The following is a 26,579-nucleotide window of genomic DNA, read 5'->3' as shown; positions in this document are numbered from 1 at the left end:
TTTATTTGTAATTAAAATTCAAAGGTGCTAAAAACTCATTATTTGAAAAGATACAATAAAAATTTTAATAATTTCAACAACATTTTAATCACAATAATATTAAAAATTGCAATCTTTTCATAAACTAGTCTCTTTGTATTTAATCTAGTCAATTGATTCACTTAGATAATAATCTAAATCTAAATGCATTTTTTAAATTGTAAAAATAATTGTTTTTTGTTGATAGTTCTTAATATAAGTTTCCTACATATTGAAAGTAAATGTTTTTTTTAATAAAGATATGAAATATAGTATTTTTTACTGTAAGTTTTTGTATAAGTATCAAAATAATGCAAAAATGTAATGTGTATCATGAAATAAATTCAATGTTATAAAATTTTGCTTTTGTATTTGATGTTTTCCATTTGATTTAAGAAAAATAATATTGATTATATTAACTTGCTTGCATTCAAAGTGGCAAAATGAAGTTAGCTTGAAATTATTTTACACAATGATGATAAGTTAAATCATTTTCTACCTTTAAATTTGTTCACAAAATGCTGGAATAAACCCTTCTTTAATTCATGAACACCTTTTAAGACATCGCCGATCGGATCAAATCTAAAAAGATTTACATATTAGTTGTGGACCGATAAGTGTTCGTCAGTCCGTCCTGATAAAGTTAAAATTCTCGAAAACTGAGAATTGATCTCTATCTTAGCGGGCAGAATATACAAGGAATAAGAAAATACTAATAAACCTAGCAGGGTCACCCAGGTAAATAGCTATAAGGATTTTTTACTTAACCAAAGCATTGTATGGGCTAAAATAATATAAAACATAGGTGTCCAAGTCAATGTCAGATTCCAGGTATGATCATGTAAACTTTGAACATCTCAGGTGATCTTATGGGAACTTAAGCTTATCTTAAAATTTTCTAAAAATCCACTTCCGCTTTCCCGGAGACGCCAAAATTTATATTCAAAAAACACTTTCAGAAACATTCAAACCTCAAAAATAAGAAAAACTACAGTTGTTTGAAGTTTTAAAGTAAAAAATGAACCTAAAAGTAATATTGCACCCCTTTTAAGCACTATAGCAATAGGAGTTGAGATAACAGTGATGGGGATGGCCTTTTACTACCCTCTCCCTTTCTACTTCCAACTGATAAAGATCCAGAGGTTGACCTGTCTTTCATCGGAAAAATAGTAGTAGTTGTATGAATACAATTAGGGTTGGTCTTCAAAATTCATGATAATGTAAAAAAGTTCTAAAGTAATATGACTTCCCTTTAAAATCTTAATATTCATTTATACCTTGGGCGATGTGTGGTTCTTGTTTTTGCTGTTGTTATAGTTGTAGGTGTTGTTTTAGGGGTTGTAGTTGTAGGTGTTGTTGTAGGGGTTGTAGTTGTAGGTGTTGTTGTAGGTGTTGTAGTTGTAGGTGTTGTTGTAGGGGTTGTAGTTGTAGGTGTTGATGTAGTTGATATTAATGAACTAGGATACCTAATTACATATGTTTATTAGCAAAGGAAATATTAGATTTAATATCTTTTGAGCTTTTCACTTTTTTAGTAACGAAGCTACTCTATAATTCCAAATGTCTGTCTGTCCGTCCGTCAGACACAGAAAGGGGGAAACGTGATTTTCTCGGCTCCTATTCAAGACAGACAGCTGAAATTTTTAGTGAAGAATCCTATGGTATATGCCCATCTAATCAATACATTGTTTTTTACATCTGTCTGTTATTTGGGATGCTATATCGATTCCTAGATTTTCTAGTTTTTGTGATTTTTTCAACTCCATTTTAAGAAAGAGGGCTGGAATTTTCAAGGATTAATTAAATTTACATTCTGCATAATTTCAATTAGTTTTATCAAGAATTGTCTATTTTTTGGAGTGCTAGATTGATTCCTAGATTTTTAGGTTTTTGTGATTTTTTTGATATTTTACATATTTCCATAAAGTTTCATTAAGATTTGTCAATTAATTACAGTGATGAAATGACTCATAGATTTTTAAGTTTCCGCGATTCTAATGGTTGTGTGATTTTAAAGGTTGTTATGATTTCCCTATTTTCTCAAGTTTCATGTTTATTGTATGACACTGCTCTATAGAAAATTTTTTCTGATATCCATTCAGAATTTTTGAGCTTTGCTACTTATGGATGTTGTCATCCTTGTTTCCAGATAAAAGAAAATTGTATAAAATTTTACCCTGATATGGGAGCACTGCAAATTTCTCTATTACCTTCTTGATAGCAGCACTTGGGACAATGTTCTCTAAAATACAGGTTGTGTCATTTACTTTTTCTACAAATACAAATACAAAATACAAATGCACTTAAATCTAAATATGAATCTAAGAAGTTAACCCAAAAGCAAACTATGAATATTACATATGTTCATTCTGACATTACAAATTGTTTCGAGCAAGTTTGCTCTCTTCTGTGATGTCTCTAAATCTAAACATTATCAAGGAGTAAATGATCAGTGTTCAATTTAGAGAGATAACAGATTTGCAATACCTCGATTACAATTCTGATCTCTAAATTAGTAACAATAGAAAACATTTTTATAATTATTAATGTATGCTACTTACGTGGGTATACTGTAATTAGTGTAGTGAGGAATTTCCTTTCCATCATCGTTCCTTGCATAACATGTTTTCATAGAATTTCTTTCATGACAGTTTGCTGCTTTGTTTGTTGGTACATTACTGCTGATGATAACAATGTTAAATTGCACTTCCAGTTTAAAAATACAGTCATTCCGAAGACGTTGGTCCTGCTCCGTATTACACTGTTCAAAATATTCCCAGAATCTAAAACATTTAGATTCATAAGTAACAAGTACAGGACTAACTAATGTTATAGATAGAAATTCGCCCGAACTGGAAGGAGGGGTTCTTCCCTGAATTGGCACAAAAAAAAGTCTGTCCCTTTGCTCCCAATTTGGGTTTTGCCACTGTAGGATAGGAAGCCACTGGTGTAGATATATTTAGGTGTTTTAATTGGAAAAATAGTAGAGTTTGTGTGTGTAATTACCATTAGGAAATAGAAATTTGCTGGTCAGTCTCTGTAACTAATAATAATATTAAATAGTTAATTTCTAATGTAATTTTCATTAAATTCGTAATTCTCATTTATACCTTGGGCGTTGTGTGGTTGTAGTTGTAGTTGTAGTGGTTGTAGTTGTAGTGGTTGTAGTTGTAGTGGTTGTAGTTGTAGTTGTAGTTGATATTAATGAACTAGGATTCCTAATTATAAATTTCTATTAGTAAAGGAATTATTAGCTTTTATATCTTTTGAGATTTTTTTCATTTTTCCTACATAAAAAATGTGTAAAAATTACCCTGATATGGGAGAACTGCAAATTTCTCTGTCTTCTTCTTGATAGCAGCACTTAGGACAATGTTCTCTAAAATACAGGTTGTGTCATTTATGTATAGTGAGGTATTTTTACTTTAAATAAATATGAATGCACTTAAATCTAAATCTAAAATAAGAGGTTAACATGCATATTTTACATATTCATTCTAACGTTACATATTTTTTTGAGTAAGTTTGCTCTCTTCTGGGATGTCAATGTAAAACTCTAAATATAAATATTAATCAAGGAGTAAATGAGCAGTGCTCTTTTCAGAGAGAAAAAATATTTGCAATAACTTGAATACAATTCTGATCTCTAAATTAGACCGAATAGAAAACTTTTTAATAATTATTAATGTATGCTACTTACATGGGTATACTGTAATTAGTATAGTGAGGGATTTCCTTTCCATCCTTGTTAATTGCATAACATGTTTTCATGGACTTTCTTTCATGACAGTTTGCTGCTTTGTTTGTTGGTACATTACTGCTTACAACTACGTTAACTTGCAGCTGTGACAAAATGCAGGCATTTTGAAGATGTTGGTCACTCTCGTTATTACACTGTTCTAAATCTTTCCAGAATCTAAAACATTTATATTTATAAGTAACAATTATAGAACTAACTGTTGTTATAGATAGAAATTCGCCCAAACTGGAAGGAGGGGTTCTTCTCTGAATTGGCACAAAAAAATCACCATTGGTTTTTAGTAGCTGAGCTACTCCATTATTCACTATGTCTGTCCATCTGTCAGTCATTCAGTCTGTCTATCCATCAGTTAGTAATGTTATGAGTTTAAATGTGATTTTCTTGGCTGCTATTTAAGATAGAAGGCTGAAACTTTTTGTCAACATTCACATCATTAAGGAGCATAATTAATTTAAATCATCCATGTTGGTGAGACTGCTTTTTGGTACGTTATTGGCTATTTTTATATTTTCACATTTTTTCCATATCTTTGGTGTTTTTTGATGATTTTCAAAATTTGCTATTGTTCTAAGAAAGATATTGGTCATGCTGGTTATAATATTGTTTAAAATCTTCCCAAAATTAAAAACTTTTAGATTCATAAGTAACAAATATAGAACTAACTACTGTTATGGATAGTATTCAACCCAAAGAGGAAGGTAAAGGTTCTCTCCCTGCAATTATCTTTTTTTAAACTAATTTTTTTTTTTTGGGGGGGGGGTACAGGGGTGGTTGACTTATTCTGACTACATTAAATGCCCAACATAAAAAGATCACTATCATTGATTGTTAATAAATAACTTACTCTCCTGCATGAACATTGTTGATCAGGAAGACTGAAAAGATTGCCTAGAATATAAAGATATATAAGAGGGAAGAGTGCATGAAACAAGGGTGACATTATCAATCGCCAAAACATTAAAAGATGTAAAGATTACATACAAAAATAACAAGTTTTAAATAAGTTAAAAATTCAGTTTTTTTTCACATGATACATTTTAATGAATAGATGATATGTTAATATTAGATCATAATAAAAGAAACCCATTAACTATTTCTCTGTCTGATTATGAAATTTGACGATTTTAAATGAGATCTGTGTACTATTCCTATATAATAGGATGGGTCAATTTTGGAATTGGAATGTGTTACCAACATCTACAGTTTAAACATTATATAAGAAGAAAATATTTTTTCCATGGAGGGGGGGGGGGTGCGCCGACGCATTTATGGGGTCCCTTCTGGGGAGCATTTTTTTTATTATTAAGTTACTTATATAATGTTCAAAAAGAAAGGGTATGTAGAAAATTAAAAAATTCAACAACAAAAAATCGACTCACTCCACTATATAACGGAATACTAATGTACTAACATATTGTTTACTGAAAAGTTCCTTGGTTTCGAATATTTAATACAAATCATTACTTACAAGAATTTGAATTAAAGCAGTCATTGTGAGTTGAAAATTAGAACTTGTCTTAATATTACTATTTCCTACTTTTTATAGGATGTTCAGAATCTTTGAGGGAGTTACTTGGAAAATCCGTTCTTACTTACTTTGTAAATTAACAATAGACTTAACATAGAATGCTTTGCCAAAAAAAAGATTTTCATTTAAAATGTAATCTATTGTAGCAGATACCTAATAAATAATAAATATGAATAAAACCTACCATCATGTAAAATAGATAAAAGATATGTTACTAGTAGACTACTATTTATCTGACATTTGCTGTCTCTAATTAAATATTATTCAAGACTTCTGTGGATTTTTGATTCCTGTCTTAGTTCATCCTTTTACGTAGCTATAAAAATGTATGATGGTTTGGGTTGAGATTTGAAGCAAGCTTATCTATTTCATAGGTTTGTAAACGACGAGCAAAAAAATGCGTAGATTTATGAAATTTGAATTGCACAACCTGTGTTAATAGTAGTAAAATGTTATGTATACCGTTAGAACCGCTATGAAGTATATTTTTTTGGAAATGCTACGCATAGGTAGCATAGGTAAGGAGCTTCGTGTTAAAATGCCCCAACTGATGTAAAAATTGAATTGCGAGTATAACTCTAACTATTAGAGAATATTGGTATGCAAAAAGAACTGCGTACATTTTTTAAATTTCAAATTGCGCGGATTGTGTTAATAGTAGAAAAATGTTACGCATACCGTTAGAACCGTTATGAACTCTAACGTTTGTAAATATAAAAACAATTCCTGTGCTACAAATCATCTAGGAGCTAGGATGTAAAATGTCTTAAACTTTACTGGCAAGTCAACTTTTAAGTAAGTTGGGACATTTTATCACGTAGCTCCCTAACTATATGTAGCAGAGGAATCGTTCTTATATTTCCAAAAAATACACTTCATAGCCTACCTTTTTGCTACCATTGACACAAGCCGCGCAATTTGAATTTTAAAAATCTATGCATTTTTTTCACAACCTTTATTTAACACAGCTATTTTTATTTTACTTGATTTGTAGTCACATCCGTATAAAAAAAAAATAAGATAAAGAGAAAAAACCACGCCTTACAATCAATTTAGACAATTTGCATCTAAGCTCAAAGTCCAAAGAACGAATTTTGCAAACTATTTATGCTAATTTACTTTACTATTTAAGAGTTGTATTATTACAAACTATAATAAAACAGTTTAGCATAAAATATTTGTTTTAATTGAGTCTAAATATGTTTTGTCTTGTATTTGTAATATGTAAAAGTTTGCCTAGCCCTTTATTAATTTATGCCGGATATATTAGTGTGGATTACATAAAGAAATTTTCTTTAGATTTTAATAATATATAATTTATTTTCAAGTAGCGAAGATACTGCATTACTCAATATTTCTATTTGTATATCCGCCTGGGTTGCTTTTGAGAAAATATGCTCCTATTCAAAATAGACGGCTGAAGTTTAATGTTAACATTTCCATCATTTTGCAGCATATTTAAGTGTGAGACAGTTCTGATTGTTTTTAAGAAGCTTCCATCTTTTACAACATATTGGTGTTATTTCTTAGGTTTTAAAAAGATTTAATTTCTTGTCATTTTAGCAGTCAATAAGCATTACTTTAATCTATGTAAAGGTATGCACAGCATTGTATATATACTTGCTGCAAAATTGCATAAACACATGATTCTGTATAAGGCCATACTAACATTTTTAGAACATGATTATAAAGATGCTTCGCTTATGATATTACAACTTGTTGTACTAGGAATCAATGTTCCAATATTCGGTTGAATAGGATGATCATATAATTCAAAAACTTGATGTCAAAATAGTTAAAAATTTAGCATGCTTCATAGGGACATATGGACCTTGTGATGACGACTACATAGTTGTTACACTTTCCAATATGTACCTAAAAACTGTTACAGGAATCAGCCTTTAAAGTTTTAAATCAATAGGACAATTAAAAAAGTCTAAGTTAACGAAAGAAGATAACTGTTAAGTCCGTATTTACAGACGTACAGACTCTGAGTATAAAAAGATTTGCTTTTACTGTTATAGAAAAGCTTAAGTTTTTTAAAAATATGTTTATGTTTGTTTATATTACATTTGATAAATTAACATATACATAGAGTAGTTTAGCCTCAAATTTTAATCATAAATAAATTTCCTGGTAATTAACAGCTTAAAAAATGAATCAGAAATAGGCTAGTCAACCAATATGTCATTTTAGACAGTAATTGTATAGTTTGTAGAGTAATCTAACACATTCTGTATTATATTACAATCAGCTAAAAATAGCCTAAAGAATTTGTGTTACTATTGTAATAATTATTATCTGATATGCAAAAAAAATTAAACCATAGAGCAAATTATTCTCTTTCCTTATGGATTTAACATTACGTTTTATTCAGTTATATTTTTCAAATCAGTATATGTTATTTATTGGATGAAATATATGATTTCTTTTATATTTTTACATGAAGACTCCTAATTATCTAATATATAAAACCTACTTGCTGCCTATAAGAGAGGCTAATATAAGTTATTTTTCCTTGAAAGTAACTTTAGGGTTCAACAGAGATTGAGAAATTAGACTGTAACTTGAGCTTGTACCCAAAGTTATACAAAAACCTCTGGGTCCTTGAATAAATCTTGACTGGTTGTTATATATACTCTATAAAAACTCTGTATTAGTTTTAGTATAAATATATTTTCAGAAAAACTCCCACAGATATCAATTTATGCAAGAAGAATAAAATTTGACAATGGACTCAGAAAAGGATGTTGTTGGAAAAACTCCCAAAAATAAATCATATGCAAATAAAAATGGCAAGCCTTTATATTATGATAGATGATGACATCCAACAGTTCTAACATGAAGTTAAGCATGAACACTTATGTAAAGTTCTTAATGAGTATTTTTTATGTTAGTACAAATTTTCATATTTTGCTAATTTTTGAACTCGTTCATTTATTCATTTGAGATGGGGTGTCCAATCAAATCTCTATAATCAAGTCTAAAAATGTCATTATGTCCTTAATCATTATTCTGTATTTAAGCAGTTTTTCAAGAAATTTACAATTTTGTGTCAACTTTTATACATTCATATTCTGATAATCTCTGACACTCTACAAGTGTTAATGTTCGTTTGTCCTATCATTTCAGTGGTTTGCTTTTTATATTGATGTTGTCATCCTTGTTAATATTAGTTTAAGTGTGCTACTTTTGAGTATAATTGTTTTTGTATTCATCACAGAGGCGATTTAAGTAGTATAGCTATTTACTTCCAAATATCCGTAAGACATGAATAGGGAGAAACTTGATTTTCTCGACTCCTATAATTGATAGAATTTTACTATTGTTCTGGGCATGTAATTTTGACCGTCGATCTGTCAGTTATCATTTAAAATAAAATAAGGTTTTGTGTTTATTTTCACCAAAAAAGCTATTCTTGACAGGGAGTAAGGGAGAGGACAATGGATCGAATATTTGATTTTAAGGAGTCTAAGACTTTGGGGACTGGCTTTAAGGGAATGTGCACGAATACAGCAGATTTTTACTGATTTTGGGGACTTGCGCATCAATGCCCCGCTAACTAGCTGAGCTAGTTTTGAATATGCAGACAGAAAAGTTTGTTATTTATCGCTGGTTTTAACAAATATTTTTTCCCAAGAAAATGTCTTTTCATGTATAGAAACTCTACTGTGATATTTATGTATTAAATAATCTAAGAACCGCTTGAATATAGGGGTCAGTTATAAATATATCAGAAGGGTTGAGGTAGTTCTAAACAAGATTTTTCTAGTGATTAATTACAGAATGTTTACTACATTGTGATGTGTTGATAATTTAATTTTCAAGTAAATGATTTTTTTCTTAGAACTAATTTTGTTCTAAATTAGGTTACCATGATCCCTTTACAATTTTGGTAAAATTTTCATTGCTTTTCAGCGAACCCTCTTAAATTGAATTAATTGTCCATTGTCCCCTCCCTTACTCCCTGTATTCTTGATGTTAACAAATACTCTTTAAATCTATTTTTACGTATTCCCATCCACAATTTTTGTGCTTCGCTACTTATTGATGTTGTCATCTTTGTTTTATTTCTAACTGAAGAATTTAAACAACCATGTCAAATAGAAATGTTCAGATTAAACAATTCTACAAATAAAAAATCTTTTTTTCAGGTGCTGCTGTTTGTACAAATGGCCAGCTTGATGCATGTACAGCAGTAAGTCTTTGTTTAGAAACAATTAACCCTTAACAGTCGGGAACCTTGCCACACCTTTATCGGCCAGGGGGGGGGGGGGGCAGAATCGTACCTGAAACCTGAAATTGACTTGAAACCCACATTTCATATAATGATTTACTACAGTTTTTAGTATTTTGGTCAGATGAAATGCTTTGTTTAAGTAAAAAAAAATATTTTACTCTTTACCTGGATGACCATGCCAGGTTTGCTGGCATTCTGTGCCCGCCAGGAAGGAGATATTTAAAAAATCCAACTCTCAGTTCTCAGTTAAGTGTCATATTCATATTTAAAAAGTCACTCAGTTATGCCCTTTATCTTTCACACACAGGAAATGAGATAGAAAAAACCGGAGGGATGGGGCGTTAAACGCCCCCCCCCCCCCCCCGACAGTTTAGGGTTAAAACAAATTATCATATACTTTTTTATAGTATGCTTTCAGAAGCTATAACCCATTTTTTAAATTTAGAACTCCTGGTGAATCTTATGAAACTACTACCATTAAAACAACTATTGTTAGGTAAACAATTTTGATTTGTTATTAAGCAACAAGGAATTTTACGTCCATAAGTAGCAAAGCTTTTTTGTAATTTTAAGCTTATCTTTAAGACACGTAGAAAAAAAACAAGATAGAAGGATATTAATAGAAAAGAAGAAAAAAGGAAAATTAAAGGTGGAAATCTTAAAAGATATTAAAAAAGAAAGAAAGAAGTCATAAATGGTGATAAGCAAGCAATTTTAGTTCAAAATGTCATTTGTCGCAAACATATGTAGCATCTACTGTCATTTCAATTAGGCTGGCTCCGTTTTATCTCTTTCCATAAGTGTTGAAAGATAAGTGATGCATGGCCAATCATCTGCACATATGTAATAATCCGGCCACCTTATCATGATTGAACTATCGACACGAAATGTTATATAGTAGCTTAGCCAATAAAAGTATAATATAAATACTTATCTTTAAAAAAAAACATGATGTTTCTCTTTACTACACATTTCAAACTTAGATAAGTTATTTTATTCAAGATATTACTTATAGGATTGATCTCAGTAATGCCTTAATTCAAGCTTTTGGCATTGAAGAAAGCAAAAGAAGCTCTATTTTCCCAATTTATTCGAAATCTTTTGGCCCTTTGTTAAGAAAATCATAAATATCAGCACATAGTTTGTTTTGTTTGTCATTACGAAAAGAGTAAATTCAATATATATATATTATACAAAATAAAGAATTTTCAAAGATAAATTATGATATTTTTAAAGCGAAGCTTTTCTATAACTAGGGTTAGTACTTACGTTCGCCAAAACCTGCAATAGATCATTGCAAAAATTCCGTAATCGCTCCAGTTGTTTACACGTACAATCTTACACACATTCAACCAGACATACAAAGAGACACCCTGATACTTTATATAATAGGGCATTACTTGTGAGATAACTTGCGTAACGGTTATCTCTTTTCGTTAATTTAGACATGATATTATTGTCCTATAAATTTCAAACTTTGAGTACGATTTTAAAAGCGCAGCAACTCTATAATCGTTTCCAGAAAGTTCGAAATTTCATTTAAAACATGCCAATTTTAACTTTTCTGACATCATTTTTTTGTATTTTAAAGTTATCCTATACATCTGATTTTTGGAACAATGATCTTTAGGACAAAAAAAATACAATATTTTATGTGAAGGACCTCTATAATCAAGTTTTTATAGTTTAAGTATGAACTAAGACAATATCCTGTATTTAAAAAAATGAACAAATTTACTTACAATTTGGTTCGATTTTTATGTACATTATATTCTGATTATTAAGTTTTGAAATTCATGATTCAACAAGTATTCATGTTCGTTTATTCTAACGTTTGATTTAAGAATTCCACTGGATGTTCCCATCCTTGTTTTTACAGAATAAAAAAATTCAAATATTTCTTAATACCCGATTAATATTATTTATTATTACACATACGACATTGTAAAAAGAACCATAACTAAAGAAAATTCAGAATAAAATCACTCAAATCATGATGTCACAATGTCATCGTTTTTTAGTGTTTTTTAAAAGCTAAGCTTTTCTATAATAAGTGTCCGTCCGTACGTCCATCCGAAATGGTTAACACTTTTCGTTAATTTAAACATGCATGATGATTCCTATAACAAGTAGATACAAATTAGAAAGCGCAGCAACTCTATAAACGTTAACAAAAAGTCCGACGTCAAATTAAACATGCAGATTTTTTTACTTTTTTGACAACAAATTTTTGATTGTTTAAATTATCCAATTTTGGAATACTGATTCCTATTACAAGGTTCAATGTTATAAGCGAAGCATCTCTATAATCAAGTCCTAAAAATGTAAGTATATCCTTAAACAGCATCATGTATTAAAGTAGTTTTGCAACAAATTTACTCACAATTTTGTTGAGACTTATGCATTATTATTCTAATTATTCTGTTCTGAAAGTGTTCAACCTTGTTTAGTAGCGAAGCTACTCAATATGTCGCTGTATGTGTTTATTATGGACATACTGACTTTCCATAAATAATTTGATATAGCGTTGCTACCTAACTGTAACAGGAATAATAATCTGATTTAAATCAATAGAACATTTCCAACAATAATACATTAATAATAATAGCTATCAATTACGTACAAACGGATTTTAAAAAAAACTCGCCAAAAATGCATATTTTATTTATGCAGAATTTCTTTCAAATAATCCCATAAAATGCTTATAAAAATTTATGCATATGACCTTTAAAATTGTGTTGATATTTTTATGTGATTTTAAATTTTTATTCAGTTGAATTTTTTCTTCTCTCCTGTAAACATTACTAACATTGGAAAACCAAAATTATTAGCTTTTAAATTGTTTTAAAATTTAGTTTATATTATGGGGGTAAAATTAGTTATTTCTTTCATCGTATTATAAACCGCTTTCCGCGGATATAGAATGTACAATTATAAGATTAAAACTAGTTTTTTTTATCCCCGAGGTGCCGAAGGCACGGGCTAAAAAAACTGGTTTTATAATTTACATTCTATATCCGCGGAAAACGGGATATAATACGATGCTAGACATAGTTTTTTTCGTGTGGATGTGAACCGGTTCCTATCCACCAGATTCGAATGAATACAAGAAAATGTATGATAAATTGATGTACATTGTACACCCACAACTATAAACAAAATAACCCTTTTGTTTATTAACATTATTGGTTATAAATTTTGACTCACTAAGTACCCAAAGTTTTAAGCCAATCAATGAGATGTTGTCTTTATAAAACTTTGGGTACTTGGAGTTACAGATCATGTCCCCTTTATCCTGCATTTTATTTTTTAGAACCGAAGCTTTTCTTTATTTACTGTAGGTCCTTTTGCCCATAAGATATTGCATTAATCATTCATTTGTGGATGTTATTATCGGTCTATTTCGTATCTTTTTTTTATAAACGTAAATTTATGACAGCTGAAAAATATAAAGTTAGTTATAAGAAAACAAGGATGACAACATTCAGAAAAGCAAAGCTCTAAAACTGTAGAACAAACGAACATTGACACTTGTAAAGTGCCAAAACTGAATAATCTGAATATAAATGTATAAAAGTTTACACAAATTGTAATCAAATTTGTTAAAAACTGCTTAAATACAGGAATAGTTATTTCTCGTATCGCATTATAAACGGCTTTCCGCGGATATAGAATGTACAATTATAAGATTAAAACTAGTTTTTTTAGCCCCGTGGTGCCGAAGGCACCGGCTAAAAAAACTAGTTTTAATCTTATGATTCTACATTTCTATATTCGTAGAAAACTGGATATAATACGATGCTAGACATAGTTTTTTCGTATTCATGAGAACCGGTTCCTATCCACCGGATTCAAATGAATACGAGAAAATGTTTTAGGACATACTTACATTATTAGGACTTGTTTATTGAGATGCCTCGCTTATAACATTCTACTTTGTTGTCCTAGGAATAAGTAGTCCAAAAATTAGATCAATCGGATAAAATTATCACATAAAAATTTCTTGTTAAAAAAGTTAAAAATCAACATGTTTAAAATGAACATACTGACATTCTGGTAATGATTAAAGAGTTGCTATGCTTTCTAAATCGTGCATAACACTACAGGAATCACCATGACAAGTTTGAAATCGATATTACAATTCTAACATGTCTAAATTAACAAAAATTGATATTATCCTCTTAGAAATATTAATTTTAATTTTGAAAATTTGTATACCAACTAGGGGCCTTAAAGTTGGGGTGTAAGGTAAGTTCACACCCCAGTTTCAAATCTAATTTTTTAATTTGGAGGGTGCTTCTTTTGGGAGAGTGTAGATATTATTCCCCAAAAAAGTTTTAAAAAACATCTTTGGACCTATAAGAAGCTTCAATGTAAAGAAGAGATCCTTTGCTACAGACAAAAAAAGCTTACTACTTAGGGTTACCATATAATTTGTCCAGCAATTTTTTTTAAGCTTCGCTACTTATTGGATGTTGTAATGTTTATTTCAGTTTGAATATGAATAAATTACTGTATCTTCTCATCTTTCTGTCCATCTATTATCAAAATTTAAATGCTCACAGATCAAGGTAACTACATTGTACAATCAATCAGGGTTTTTCATGGATAACACAAACGATACAATACATCCACATTGACAACTCTTTTCAGTATCCTTTTTTATTAGCAGTTTCCCTCAAAGTACTTAGTCGAGCACAGGTTCTTTTAGGTCTTACGTACCATTAAACCTTTTGTAGGTTAGGTCTTTTTTAATCTAGATCATTTGTAGGTTAGGTCTTTTTCAATCTAGATCATTTGTAGGTTAGGTCTTTTTTAATCTAGATCATTTGTAGGGTTAGGTCTTTTGTAGATTAGACCTTTTGTAGCAACGCTGTTTAGAAATAAATTTAATTTAAACAAAGTATTGGAGCTTAGGCTAGGTCTACAGGGTAGACTCGCAGGGTTATGGTCACCTGCTTGGAGTAGGCATAACAATAAAAAATATCCCATCCCCTTTATTTTCAATTTAATTAAAAAGTAAGGGTGGAGGAAGGGGAGGAGGAAGTTGGTGTACAATGGGAAGTTAGGAAAGCACCAAGTTTTCAATATTTTTTATTTCAGGAAGGGTAAATTTATATTTGTCTCATCAACTACAACAACTACAACTCTGCCAACAACCATTATCAACAGTGTCACAGCTACTTGTCTTGTGTAAGTAGTAACATTATTTGGGAATAAGGCTGAATATGTAAAAAAAAAATCTATTTTTTGTAAGAATAAGCAAGAATTTGTGAGAATTATTAAGAATTTGCAAGAATTAAGAGGAATTTTTGAAAATAAGCAAACATTAAAGCTTTTGTATAATCTATAGGATTGTTTTGTTATGTCCTTCTGTATGTAATATATATTACTTTATTTGGGTATGTTGTTTATTCAATTTAAAACTTGACGTGATGATTCCTGTAACAAGTAGGTACGATTTAAAAGGGTTGCAACTCTATTATCATTACAAGAAAGGTTCATTTGAAAAATAATGATATTCTACATGCATGATATGGTATTTATTCATTTTGTTGTTTTATGAAGAAAAGTCATAAATATTTACTAAAATGTAAAATGTGTCAAATAATTAAAAAAGATATTCTGTTTAAGTTTGAAGAATCAAGTGGCACCAGACGGTGGAATCAACTCAGGTGGTACCAACTCAGGTGATAACAACTCAGGTGGAATCAACTCAGGTGATAACAACTCAGGTGATAACAACTCAGGTGATAACAACTCAGGTGATAACAACTCAGGTGGTACCAACTCAGGTGATAACAACTCAGGTGATAACAACTCAGGTGGCACCAACTCAGGTGACAACAACTCAGGTGATAACAACTCAGGTGGCAACAACTCAGGTGGCAACAACTCAGGTGGCAACAACTCAGGTGGCACCAACTCAAGTGGTACCAACTCAAGTGGCACCAACTCAGGTGGCACCAACTCAGGTGGCACCAACTCAGGTGATACCAACTCAGGTGGCACCAACTCAGGTGATAACAACTCAGGTGGCTCAAACTTATTGGTCAAACCAGATAACAAACCAGATAACAAACCAGTGCAAATAATGCAAGACATGCCAATGCAAGGTACACCAACACAAAGCACAGTGTCCAGTGTTGACATGATGGCTAATATGATGATGATGCTAAATAATATGATGCAGGTATAAGGTAGAAACAACAAGAAAATGAATTTAAAAAACAAATAGGAAGGTAAAATGATGCAACTTTTATTTATTTACATTTTTAAGCTGTCTTGGGGGGCAATCATTTGTATGTCACCAAAGATAAAAAAAAAACAGGTAAATCGTGGCATTGTGTGCCTTGTCTGTTAACAAAAATCTATTAATAGCATACAATAAATTGTAATTATAAAAAAGACTGTACACAAGAAGAAAACATTTAAATTTGAAGCATACTTTATATATTGACAGAATTAAGATCAATGCCCAATTAAAATTCTGACCTCCAATAATTAGGTTATCCTCCCCTTTATTGTGCACCTTTAGTGGTGACTTGTGTAGTTTTCACTCTTATTTTTGTCTTTAACATAGCTATATGTCACCAGCAGGATAAATCATTTTTTAACAGTAAGACTGTTTTGATGCTTACAATTTTGTATCTTCCTAAAAACAGGTTTTCAGCATCTATTGTGAAATAGGCTTGAATAAATAATTCACTTGTTAGTAATACCTTATTTATGAATATGAAGATGTTTGACAGTGCAATGATGAATAAAAATATGATTATGGCAGATAAAATGATGATTGATAATAATACAACAAATATCAATGATGAATTGAAAAATCCTTCCAGTAATCAAAACACAAACACACCTGGCAATAATCCAGACAACCTAAACAAGAAAAAAATTAACAACAAAAGTGAAAAGATACATGACAATGATACAAATAATTCAAAGATTGATTTGAACCATAATGAGAAAAAACTTCAGAGAGAACCAAGAACATTAAAGGCTTGTCCTGAAGGCAGAAGAAAGAAAGCATTTTTCAGTAACGATGATAATTTTCAAGTAAACCTCAGCAAACCAAACAGGTAGTTATCATAACAATAGTTTAACCAATAAGGCTGTTCAAGTCTTGTTATTCATTGAGTAAAACATAACTCATGTACAATTTTGCATAATTAGTGTACCTATCTAGTATAATTACCTTGAAGGTCAGTGCTTTCCTTCAAATTAAGACATCCTGTTGAAAAGTACTTGTGATAGGTTGAAATACTATAGTGAGATACTAGGTTAACCCTTTAATTGCATGATATTTTTGGAACGCTAAACTGACTAAAAACAAGCATTAATCAATATTTTAATTTTTTAGGATGAATGATGTGATGATAGAGCCAATTAGTTTAGAATCCAGTGTTGCTGAAGAAGAGAGAGAAGCAAGGTTGGAAATGGATTGCTTGCACAATAATTTTTTTTCCGATAGATAGGAACCGGTTCTCATCCATATTAACACTATGTCTAGCATTGTATTATATCCAGCTTTCTACGATTATAAAAATGTACAATCATAAGATTAAAACCAGTTTTTTTAGGGTTAAAAAACTGGTTTGAATCTATAATTGTACATTCTATATCCGCGGAAAGCTGATTATAATACAATGCAAGAAATAACTATTATTGATTTTGATATATGACTGGACCATGTAATATGTAACTACAGTAAAGGAATGGTTACTCATTTAGGATTTTCTTTGGTTTAATTTGCTAAATATTCAACTACCATAGACCAACTCTTTGATTTCAAGACTTTTGTCTAAAAGTTTTAATAGTGAAAATGCACCTGTTTCGGCCAAAGCATTTCCAATATTTTCTTGTGATATTAACAACTATTGTGCAACCACAAACTATTATTAGATTTGCATGGTACTACAGAACAGATACAATAACAGCAACTGCTTTCTCAACGCAGTACTCAGAAAAAACTGTTAGTAAGTAATTAACTAGATCCATAGCATTATTGTAATTTGTAATCTTCGGCTTGCTGTTGGGCAGGTGTTGGGTTTAAGTCTTGACCATGTTGTGTCATACTAGAGACGTTAAAAACTGGTACATACAAATGCTATGTTATGAGCTTGCCAATAGTAACAGTAGATGGAATGCCTTGGGGCAACTCATTACCTTGCAAAGTTAGAACTTCCAAACAAAAGTCGTAGAATCATAGGGTTTGTTGTCTTTCAAGTAAATGCCATAAGGTGCATGGAGAAGTGTATAACCCTAAGGGACACCTAGACCTCTTGAGGTCAAAACCAGCACCTATTCATTATCTAAAGTTAAGTGTTTAGTAGTGAGCTACTCTATATCTTATTCTGTCTGTCTGTTCAACAGTCCATAGCTCTGTGGTTGATATAAGATAGATTCTGCTAAACTTTAACCAATGAACATCTAGTATATGGCCTGTAAGTCCATCAGTTTGTCGCTCATGCGTTAAGAGTCAATGCAATTCTTCACAAAAAAAGTATTTACTCAGCTGTTATTAGAGATAATCTGCAATTTTTTTCCTTTAATGTTCTGAGAAATATTTTCCTTTAATGTACTGAAGAATCCTTATACTAAAGTAACAGGATGTTTGTGTGTCTGTGTGTTTGTGTGTTTGTATGTTTGTGTGTTTGTGTGTACCGAAGGATCTCGCTAACCGCTGAACCGATCAGGTTCTCCTTAACAGGATAGCTTCCTAGGTCCCTGGAAGTTTTATAACTATTTTCTTGGGGGATGGGACACCCCTAACCCCCCCCCCCCAAAAAAAAAAATGAAAAATACCCCCCCCCCCCAAAGGAATTTTTTTTTTCTCCCCCAAAAATCTATTTTTTTACTTTTTCTTTTAAAATCGAAAATAAGAATTTGGGTTATCAAATTCGACTCTCCCCTCCTCAAGTGCCCCTAGAGGCCTCTAGGGGGCGTAGCCACTAGTATCAAATATAATATCAACTATTTTGCTTCTAAAATTTCTCAATCGATCTTGTGTATATTTGCTTTTTTTTCTCTGTTGTGCTTTTTTAATAGATTATTATTGCTGAAGTAATAATTAATAAAGATTTCATTGTTTTTATTTTTAGAAATCGTTTCTGTTCATGTGATGGACTGTACACCCAGACGTTTTATGGGTTGTGGTAAATAAACAATTCTTTATGGCTTTTAGTAAAGTTTGTGTTTTATCAAAGTAAATAAATTACATTTTTTTTGTTTTAATCCATAGTAACAATGATATAGTCAAACAAAGCAAAACAATGATTTTTTGGGGTTAGGGGGAGGTAACACAATTTTATGTCTGACCATGTAAGGCCTAAATCTGCAGAGTCCAAGCACTGCTTGGTTGCCCTCTTCCCCAGTCTATTGAAATCTTCCAGACCATCTTTGATTAAATATGTGAAGTTATCAATATTTTCTAATTTTTTTAAAAATATATTTTATTTATATAGTTCCAGGGCTACTCTATAATTCATATAAGTATGTCTGTCAGTCTGTCTGTAATGCTATAGGGGTACATGTTATTTTTTCAGCTTATATTCAGGATGGACTGCTAATATTTGTTGATGAATCCCTTACCAAAGAATATCAAGTAAACAGTCTACTTGGTACCCTAGTCTATCAGACATGCTACAAAAGAATAGTATATTTTTTGAAAGATTTCGTGAATATATACCATCTGATAATTATATATTTCTTGTCTTTCTTTTTAATTTTTTGTATAACAACTAGCATCTGCTTTATAACTCACCTTGTTCGTTTGTCAATATCTAGTAATAATTTTTGTACTTCGCTACTTATGTATGTTGTCAACCTTGTTTTAGTATTTGTGATTGAACCTTATTGTTTTAAGCTAAATAAATTGTATTTTAATATCTTATTTTTTCCATAATTGATTAAAATTGAAGAATACATTTTAAACATACTTTGTTTTCAGAAATCTAACGTGAGGGGACAAAGTTGCTCAGAAAATTATCATGTCACGTCATAAAAATGAGGAATTATTCCTCTTTTTTTAGGGGTTTTCTTTCCCTCTCCTCCTCTCCTTATCCCTCATTTTTATGACGTCAGTATTTTTTGAATGAATTTCTCCCCTCACATCTTAACGGATTACAGAGTCCTTTTATAAAAGTAATAGGATATCTCTTGCTCTATGTGTCTGTGCATTAGGATGACGCTAACCGCTGCACTGGACCAAAATGGTTGTATTATTTTCAGTGAAGCTTCTTACAAGTCCAGGGAAGGATATAACTATTTGGATGGAGGGTAAAAAATCCCACCCCCATTTTTTACATTTCCTTTTAAAATTGAGGAGGGTTGACTACCTCCTCTCCTTCCACTCCTTACTTTAATGGCCTTTAAGGGCGTAGCCGCTTGTGGACAATAACTTAAAATAAAACTCTCCCAATCGTTATAACCAAGGCTAAATTATTGATAAAAAAAATCAAAAATTAAAAGAATTGTTTATTTGTCTGTCTGTTTTTTTGTTGCGAAGCATCTCGCTGACTGCTGAACCGATCGGGTTCTCCTTTACAGGGTAGATTCTTACAGGTCCCAGGAAGGTTTGTAACTATTTTCTTGGGGGGTGCGACACCCCCAACCCCCCAAAAAATGAAAAATACCCCCCCCCCCAAAAAAAAAAAAACTACCCGGCCCCCAACCCCCCCCCCCCCCCCAAAAAAAAAACCTCTTGGGGCAAAGCACCTAGTTATTAAGAAAGTATTTGCTCAGATGTTAGCAAGATCTTAACGGGAAAAAAGCATAGCTAAACTGACAGTGATAATGTAAAAAAATTTAAAAATTTGCCTTAGCTTCTATTATATGTAGTTTATTTTTTAGCCGCTAGATGCCTCAAATTTACTTTAAATATATAGAAAACACCTTAATTCAATAATGTAATTACTATTGACTCTTTTCAAAATAATTTTTGTATATACTTAGATAATAGTAAGTTATTTTGGGCACAATAAGGCAAATAAATTTGTGATTAGATGATAAAACATATAATAATCGTAATGTTATTTAAAAGTTCCGAATATCTGTACACGGACAAATGACATACCCTAATTATAGAGTAGCTTTGCTCATTTAATTTAAACGCGACAGCGTCCATAATTAGCGTAGCAAAAGCTTAATTCTTTTATTGAGGGCTCAAAAAAAGCCTAATATTGTTATAGTCGTAATTGAAATGTCTTGCCACGAGTAAAGAAGTTCATTAGAAACTCCGTTTAGATATTATATGATGTATGTGTGCGGGTGGGGGGATGGTGATAAGCTCCCTTTGGTAGTATGTCGATTTTCATACTACTAATGCAATTGCTTCGCCCCTTGCCACAAGAGGTAATAAAAAATTGGTGGTGCAGCACCAATGTTTTAATTAGCTAAATCAGCCAAAAAAATGGAAGGGGGATTTTTTTGGTTTTGAGGGGGGTTAGGGCCAGGGGTTTTCAACCCTCCAAGAAAATAGCCTAAAACCACCAGAGCACCAATATTCCCTGAAGAGTAGAATCCGATCGGTTCAGTCGTTACTGAGATCTTAAGGGACGGACATACATCATTCTACTTTGTATTATAGATAAAAATCGTAGTTATAGAGGTTTTAAAAAATACTGACACAAAATATTTATATTCTATCCTCTAAGATCAATGTAGAAAAAGTGAACAAATGTCGTCTTACTGATCAAACTTTTCAAAAATAGATTTAGTAGAGTAGCCACGGCCCTAGAAAAAGCTACCCTGAAAAGAAAAACCCGATCGGTTCAGCGGTTACCGAGATATTCGGTTAGAAAAAGGTTAATGGACTATGCTTACATTTTTAGAACTTGATTATAAAAATGCTTCGCCTATAACATTGTACTTTGTTGTCCTATAAATTAGTATTCCAAAAATAAGATCAATTAAATTAGTATAGCACATAACAATTAGCCATAAAAAAGTTAAAAATCAACATGTTTAAAATTGGCGTATGGATATTCTGGTAACGATTATAGAATTTATATGCTTACTAAATTGTACCTAAATGTTATAGGAATCATCAAGCAAAGATTGAAAACGATAAGACAATTCTATTATGTCTAAATTAATGAGAAGAGCTAACCGTTACGGACGTACCGACCCTGATTATAGAAAAATTTGCTTTTCAAAAGATTGCGACTCTTTCATAAAATGACTTACCAAAAACCTCATAGAAATCATTTCTTAAACTTACTTGCTAAGAAATTAAAACAGATAATAGCTAAGAAACATAAAATATTTAGATATGGTCACATGGAGCCTTCTAATTTAGGGAATACTTTCAACTATGTCTAGAATCGTATTATTTCCAGTTTTTTTAGCCCGTACCTTCGGCATCTCGGGGCTAAAAAGCCTGGTTTTAATCTTATAGTTGTACATTTTATATCCGCGAAAAGCTGATTATACATGCAAGAAATAACTATTCTAATGCAGTTAGCCAATAAAAATAAAAAAAATCTAATGAAAAATTACAAACAGACAGACGAACATAATCCCTTTATCTTTGGAAGATAGTCATCTAATTTTTGCAGTTCATTATTTTTATAAAATGTTTGATGTAAAAATTACTCTGAAAAATAGGCATAATGTGATATTTTTTTGGTTATGGAAGTGATATCCCTATTTTTAGATCATACCAAAAAAAACAAATTTACTTAATTATCTTCATAATTTTATTTTAATACTTATTTTATATACAATAATAATAATATAATCTTGAAATAAATAAATATAATCTTAATATATTTGATACATTTTAATAGCTGTCTATAGTGCCCTAGCAAAATATGGGGATAGATGTGACTGCTTTTCGCCTACCGATTCTATTGACGTTAGGAAATATCTTACACCCCATCTCTATTCTAGGGGGTTTCTTCCCCTTTCTCTTTCTTTCTACTATGACGTCAATTGAATAGGTAGGCCTAAAGTGGTGACATATATCCCCATTTTCCTAGGGCACTAAACACAGCTACTACATTTTAATTCTAATTGATTACTTGGTCACCATGCGGGCTGGTTGGCCGGGCGACCATGGGTCTAATTTAAAAATTTGCCTATTTGTACGCAGATGGGATGCAGTTATGCGACCTCGGGGGCTGGTGGTGTGACCTCGGGGGCTGGTGGTGCGACCTCGGGGGCTGGTGGTGCGACCTCGGGGACTGGTGGTTCGGTCACAGGGGCTGGTTGGGCAGCCATTGTGACAGTAGCAAAAGCTTTATCATGGTCAGGACACCAAAGACGCAGCTTGCACACAACAAATGCAATCTTGGTCGTGAGATGATCAAACAGCTTGTGAACGGCTGTGGCTACTGTAGGAGTCGGTTTGCTGGGGTCTTTAGGTTTATTTTTGAAAAAGAAACGGGCGTTTTCATCAGTTTCATCAGCAGGGACGGCAACTACTTCCTCAATATTGGTACAGAACTGAGGTTCACCGTTGGCACACAGCAGAGCTTTCACACGGTTGGTCAGGTACGTCTGGTAATCCTAAAAAATAAAAGAAAATTATACAAAGAGTCATATTTCCAGGGAGTAAAGGATGGGATATAGTACTTGGCAACAGAATAGGCCAAAGTAGGCTTTAAAATGCGATTACTTTTTATTAAACTAGCTGTTGCGCCACTAGTATCTAGGGACTAAATATTCAAAAGGAATATGGAAGGGGGGGGGGAAATAGCTTTCTTAAAACTAAAATAGCCTAAAACCATCTCAGGGCCTGTACGAAGCCTCCCTCTAAAAGAGAACCAAATCGGTTCAGTGGTAAGCAATATCCTTCGCTACAAACAAAAGAGATTAGTATTTTATATAATAGGATTATGATAGATTGCATGCTGTCTAAGTAATAATTTTGATCAGCCTTGTTTAAATTTGTGTATTTTAGACTTAAGAAAGGCTTTTGATTTTGTCGTGCGAGGTTTAGTGATTTTCATTCTAAAAGCCAAAGTTTTACGATATAACTTGTCCCAAAACATGGAAAAGGCAAATTTGAAAAAATAAAGCATGCTGCAACTCACCGAATTTAGAATATAAAGAGTCCTTTCATTCTCAATGGTTTCATCAGTAGCAAGCTCCTCGATGGCAGAATTAAGCTGTTCAATGGAGAGGCCATCATCAATGTTGAGTCTGGCCCTGACATCAGCGTTCTTACACACACTAAGGATTCTTAACAAAAAAAAGTTTATTAGTAAGGTGCAAGCAGGGAGGGAAGGGACATTGTGCATCACAGCAGTACCCAAAGTTATGGTGTCTTATAAACTTTGGGTACTTTTATTAAATTGTTTGCCCGTAAGTTTTAACCTACAGAAAGGGTTATTGTATTTATTATCATTGGATATGTATATCAATGTATCTCCCATTGTCTTATCCCTTAAGATCCCTGGTTATATCTATAATACAAAGTAGAACGATGTCTGTCTGTCTGTCTGTCTGTCTGTCTGTCTGTCTGTCTGTCCGTCCGTCCTTCTGTCCCTTAAGATCTCGGTAACCACTGAACCGATCGGATTCTACTCTTCAGGGAATATACCTACTAGTCCTGTGGTGTTTTGTATTTCATTAAAAGCATATCAAAAAATAAAATATTACACATAATTTTATGCATAGTTTCATAACCTGGGTTGGACGTTGCAAAAGCTGAAAATACTTACTTGCAAAGAATAAACTCAATGTTGAGATCCAAAATCTTGAGTAGGACTTCGTTGGTGGCGCCCTGCACAGTTTGTACAGCTTTTACCCCCTCATTAGCACTACAAAATTAATAATAATAATTTATATTACATATTTTTTTCAATAAAACAAGGATGACAACATCCATAAAAGCGAAGCTTTAAAGGGTAGAGTGTCAGAACTTTGCAAAATATAAATATAAAAGTTATAAAAATATATGATAAAAATGTTGCAAAACTTCTTAAATACATAATACTGTTTAAGGATACACTTACGTTTTTAGGACTTGATTATAGAGATGCTTCGCTTATAATGTTGTACCTTGTTGTAATAAGAATTACTAATCCAAAAATCAGATAAATCGGATAATATGTTTCAAATGGACATAGTTCGCCTTTTAAATTGTACCTAACTTCTACAGGAATCATCAAAGTTTGAAATCGAGATATATCAAATAATGGATTGTTTTCTTTAAAAACCTGGTTTTAATCTTATGATTATGTACATTTTTAAATTCGTAGAAAACTGGATATAAATCTATCTTAGACATAGTTCTTTCTTATGGATGAGAACGGGTTCGAATGAATACAAGAAAAAAAAAATTACCCAGTTTCCAAGGTTTCAACAACTTTAGCTGCTCCATCAAATACTGTTGAATAAACTTCTCCAGTGGTCAACACAATATTGGTCTAAAAATATAATGTTCAGTTAGTTGTAATATTAAATCCCGTATCGCTTCGAAACCGATTAATATCCGGTTGATTTGAACCGGTTCTCAGCCATACTGCAAAATTATGTCTAGCATCGTATCATATATATAGTATCATATATAGTAATCTACGGATATAAAACTACGGTTTTTTTTGTAGGGGGAACAATCCCAAAGTTAAAGTTTTAGTTATTTGCAGGGAAACGGAGATAGGGCAAAAATATCTCCTGTTTCCCTAACCAACTTGGAAGACAGGTTTGTAGAATTTTGAGTATTTCTGATGGTCGCACAGTATAACCTTATTCATATTTCAGTAGCTGTGTTTATTGCCCTAAGAAAATGGGGATAGATGTCACACCTTTTGGCCTACCTATTTTATTGACGTCATATTAGAGGGAAAGAGAACGGGATTGGGATAGAAACCTCCTAGAAAAGAGATGGGGTGTAAGGGTATTTCCTGATGTCAATAGAATAGGAGGCCAAAAGCGGTGACATCTAACCCCCTTTTTCTATGGCACTATAGACATATACTAAATTTTAGGTTAGCAAGTACACTTACCCCTAGCTGTGCGGCCTCCTTCAGAGTCCTTCCATTCTCCACATTAGGGGCACTGAACGCCACCTGGTAACAAAAACAGTAATTAAATAAAGTTTATAATAAAAGAAATCAATAGTAGAATAAGGCTTGCACAACAGAAATGGGCCACGCAGGGTTAGAGCCCACGCAGGGGCTAGAAATAAAAGAAAATACCAACAATTTATACTTCTTTATATATCTTAATAAGATTTTATCGTAAGGTTTATTACTAACAACTTTCTGTGGATAGTAAAATGAAATATGATAATTTCCAAAAAATTATCATTGAATGCTTGATGTCTTATATACTATACATGATTTTTTAAGCATGGTACAGAACTGGTTTATATCAGTTTTGAAAACTGGGTAATTAATATTGAATTAATAGATTACCTGTGCAAGCAGTACAACCAAAGCCACACTCTTCATCATGCACAATTAATTGAGACTGAATGATCTAGCTACAACATATGAATTATATACGTCAACCACATATGGTTCCTACCCTTCCCCCTTTTCCCCTCTGCCGTGCCTACCCCATTTCAATTTTCCAAGATTTTTCAAGAGAAGGGTGGGGGAAAGGTTTGAAAGGGGTAATGAGGAGAAAATGGTTTTCAGGTAAATTTAGAAGGGTTTTGAAAGGTAGGCGGAGATTTTGAAATTAATCTCTTTTTAAGAAGCCATGTTAGTATTTATAAAGCAAAGTTTTTCTATAATTAGGGTCGGTCCGTCCGTCCGTCCGTAACGGTTATCTCTTTTTGTTACTTTAGGCATGCTAGAGTTGTCCTATCGAGTTCAAACTTTGCATGGTGATTCCTTTAATAGTTAGGTACTAAATCGTTACTATACTGTCCGCACGTCCGTTTAAAACTAGTTGATTATTAACTTGTTTAACAATAAATTGTTATGCATTATAATTATCTGATTGATCTGACTTTTGGAATACTGATACTAGGACAACAATGTAAAATGTTATAAGCAAATTATATTTTCATATGATTTCTTGCGGGATGATTTTATCTTATTTTGAGGATTTTGGAAATGTTGATTTCTTCT

The 26,579-nt window shown here is 31.9% G+C and overlaps 2 protein-coding genes and 1 long non-coding RNA gene across 3 annotated transcripts; 1 reads left to right on the top strand and 2 right to left on the bottom strand.

Annotated features, from left to right (window-relative positions):
• Window positions 1-301: 301 nt before the first annotated feature.
• Window positions 302-5,286, bottom strand: LOC145306621 (uncharacterized). The gene is made up of 9 exons (XM_080148850.1): window positions 5,247-5,286; window positions 4,623-4,666; window positions 3,719-3,934; window positions 3,332-3,397; window positions 3,129-3,236; window positions 2,580-2,801; window positions 2,195-2,260; window positions 1,296-1,484; window positions 302-600 (listed from the first exon to the last, which is right to left on the bottom strand). Exons 1-9 carry the CDS (start codon window positions 5,268-5,270, stop codon window positions 507-509), a joined length of 1,029 nt encoding a protein of 342 aa, XP_080004976.1. The 5' UTR covers window positions 5,271-5,286; the 3' UTR covers window positions 302-506.
• Window positions 5,287-9,466: 4,180 nt separating this feature from the next.
• On the top strand, window positions 9,467-10,692 carry LOC145306550 (uncharacterized). Its single transcript, XR_013875062.1, has 3 exons — window positions 9,467-9,504; window positions 9,992-10,042; window positions 10,562-10,692. It is a non-coding gene; the product is annotated as an uncharacterized LOC145306550 (long non-coding RNA).
• Window positions 10,693-22,236: 11,544 nt separating this feature from the next.
• LOC145305920 (uncharacterized) lies at window positions 22,237-25,978 on the bottom strand. Its single transcript, XM_080147796.1, has 6 exons — window positions 25,917-25,978; window positions 25,506-25,568; window positions 24,844-24,926; window positions 24,219-24,317; window positions 23,589-23,736; window positions 22,237-23,061 (listed from the first exon to the last, which is right to left on the bottom strand). Exons 1-6 carry the CDS (start codon window positions 25,953-25,955, stop codon window positions 22,657-22,659), a joined length of 837 nt encoding a protein of 278 aa, XP_080003922.1. The 5' UTR covers window positions 25,956-25,978; the 3' UTR covers window positions 22,237-22,656.
• Between the last annotated feature and the right edge of the window lie 601 nt (window positions 25,979-26,579).

The sequence above is a fragment of the Acartia tonsa genome, chromosome 14 (genome assembly GCF_053477335.1).
Source record: "Acartia tonsa isolate MP-2025a chromosome 14, ASM5347733v1, whole genome shotgun sequence".
Lineage (NCBI taxonomy): Eukaryota > Metazoa > Arthropoda > Copepoda > Calanoida > Acartiidae > Acartia > Acartia tonsa.
This window is presented reverse-complemented; position numbering and strand designations above follow the sequence as displayed.

Excerpts from the sequence above, each read along its gene's own strand:
- LOC145305920 (XM_080147796.1), bottom strand. The coding sequence starts at position 25,955 with ATGATGAAGAGTGTGGCTTTGGTTGTACTGCTTGCACAG. Across the intron at positions 24,318-24,843 it reads GTTGAAACCTTGGAAACTGG|TGCTAATGAGGGGGTAAAAG; the intron begins GTAATTTTTTTT and ends TTAATTTTGTAG. Across the intron at positions 23,737-24,218 it reads ATTGAGTTTATTCTTTGCAA|AATCCTTAGTGTGTGTAAGA; the intron begins GTAAGTATTTTC and ends TTTTTTGTTAAG.
- LOC145306621 (XM_080148850.1), bottom strand. The coding sequence starts at position 5,270 with ATGACTGCTTTAATTCAAATTCTT. Across the intron at positions 3,935-4,622 it reads AACAATGTTCATGCAGGAGA|ATTCTGGAAAGATTTAGAAC; the intron begins GTAAGTTATTTA and ends TAAATGTTTTAG. Across the intron at positions 2,802-3,128 it reads ACAACCACACAACGCCCAAG|ATTCTGGGAATATTTTGAAC; the intron begins GTATAAATGAGA and ends TAAATGTTTTAG.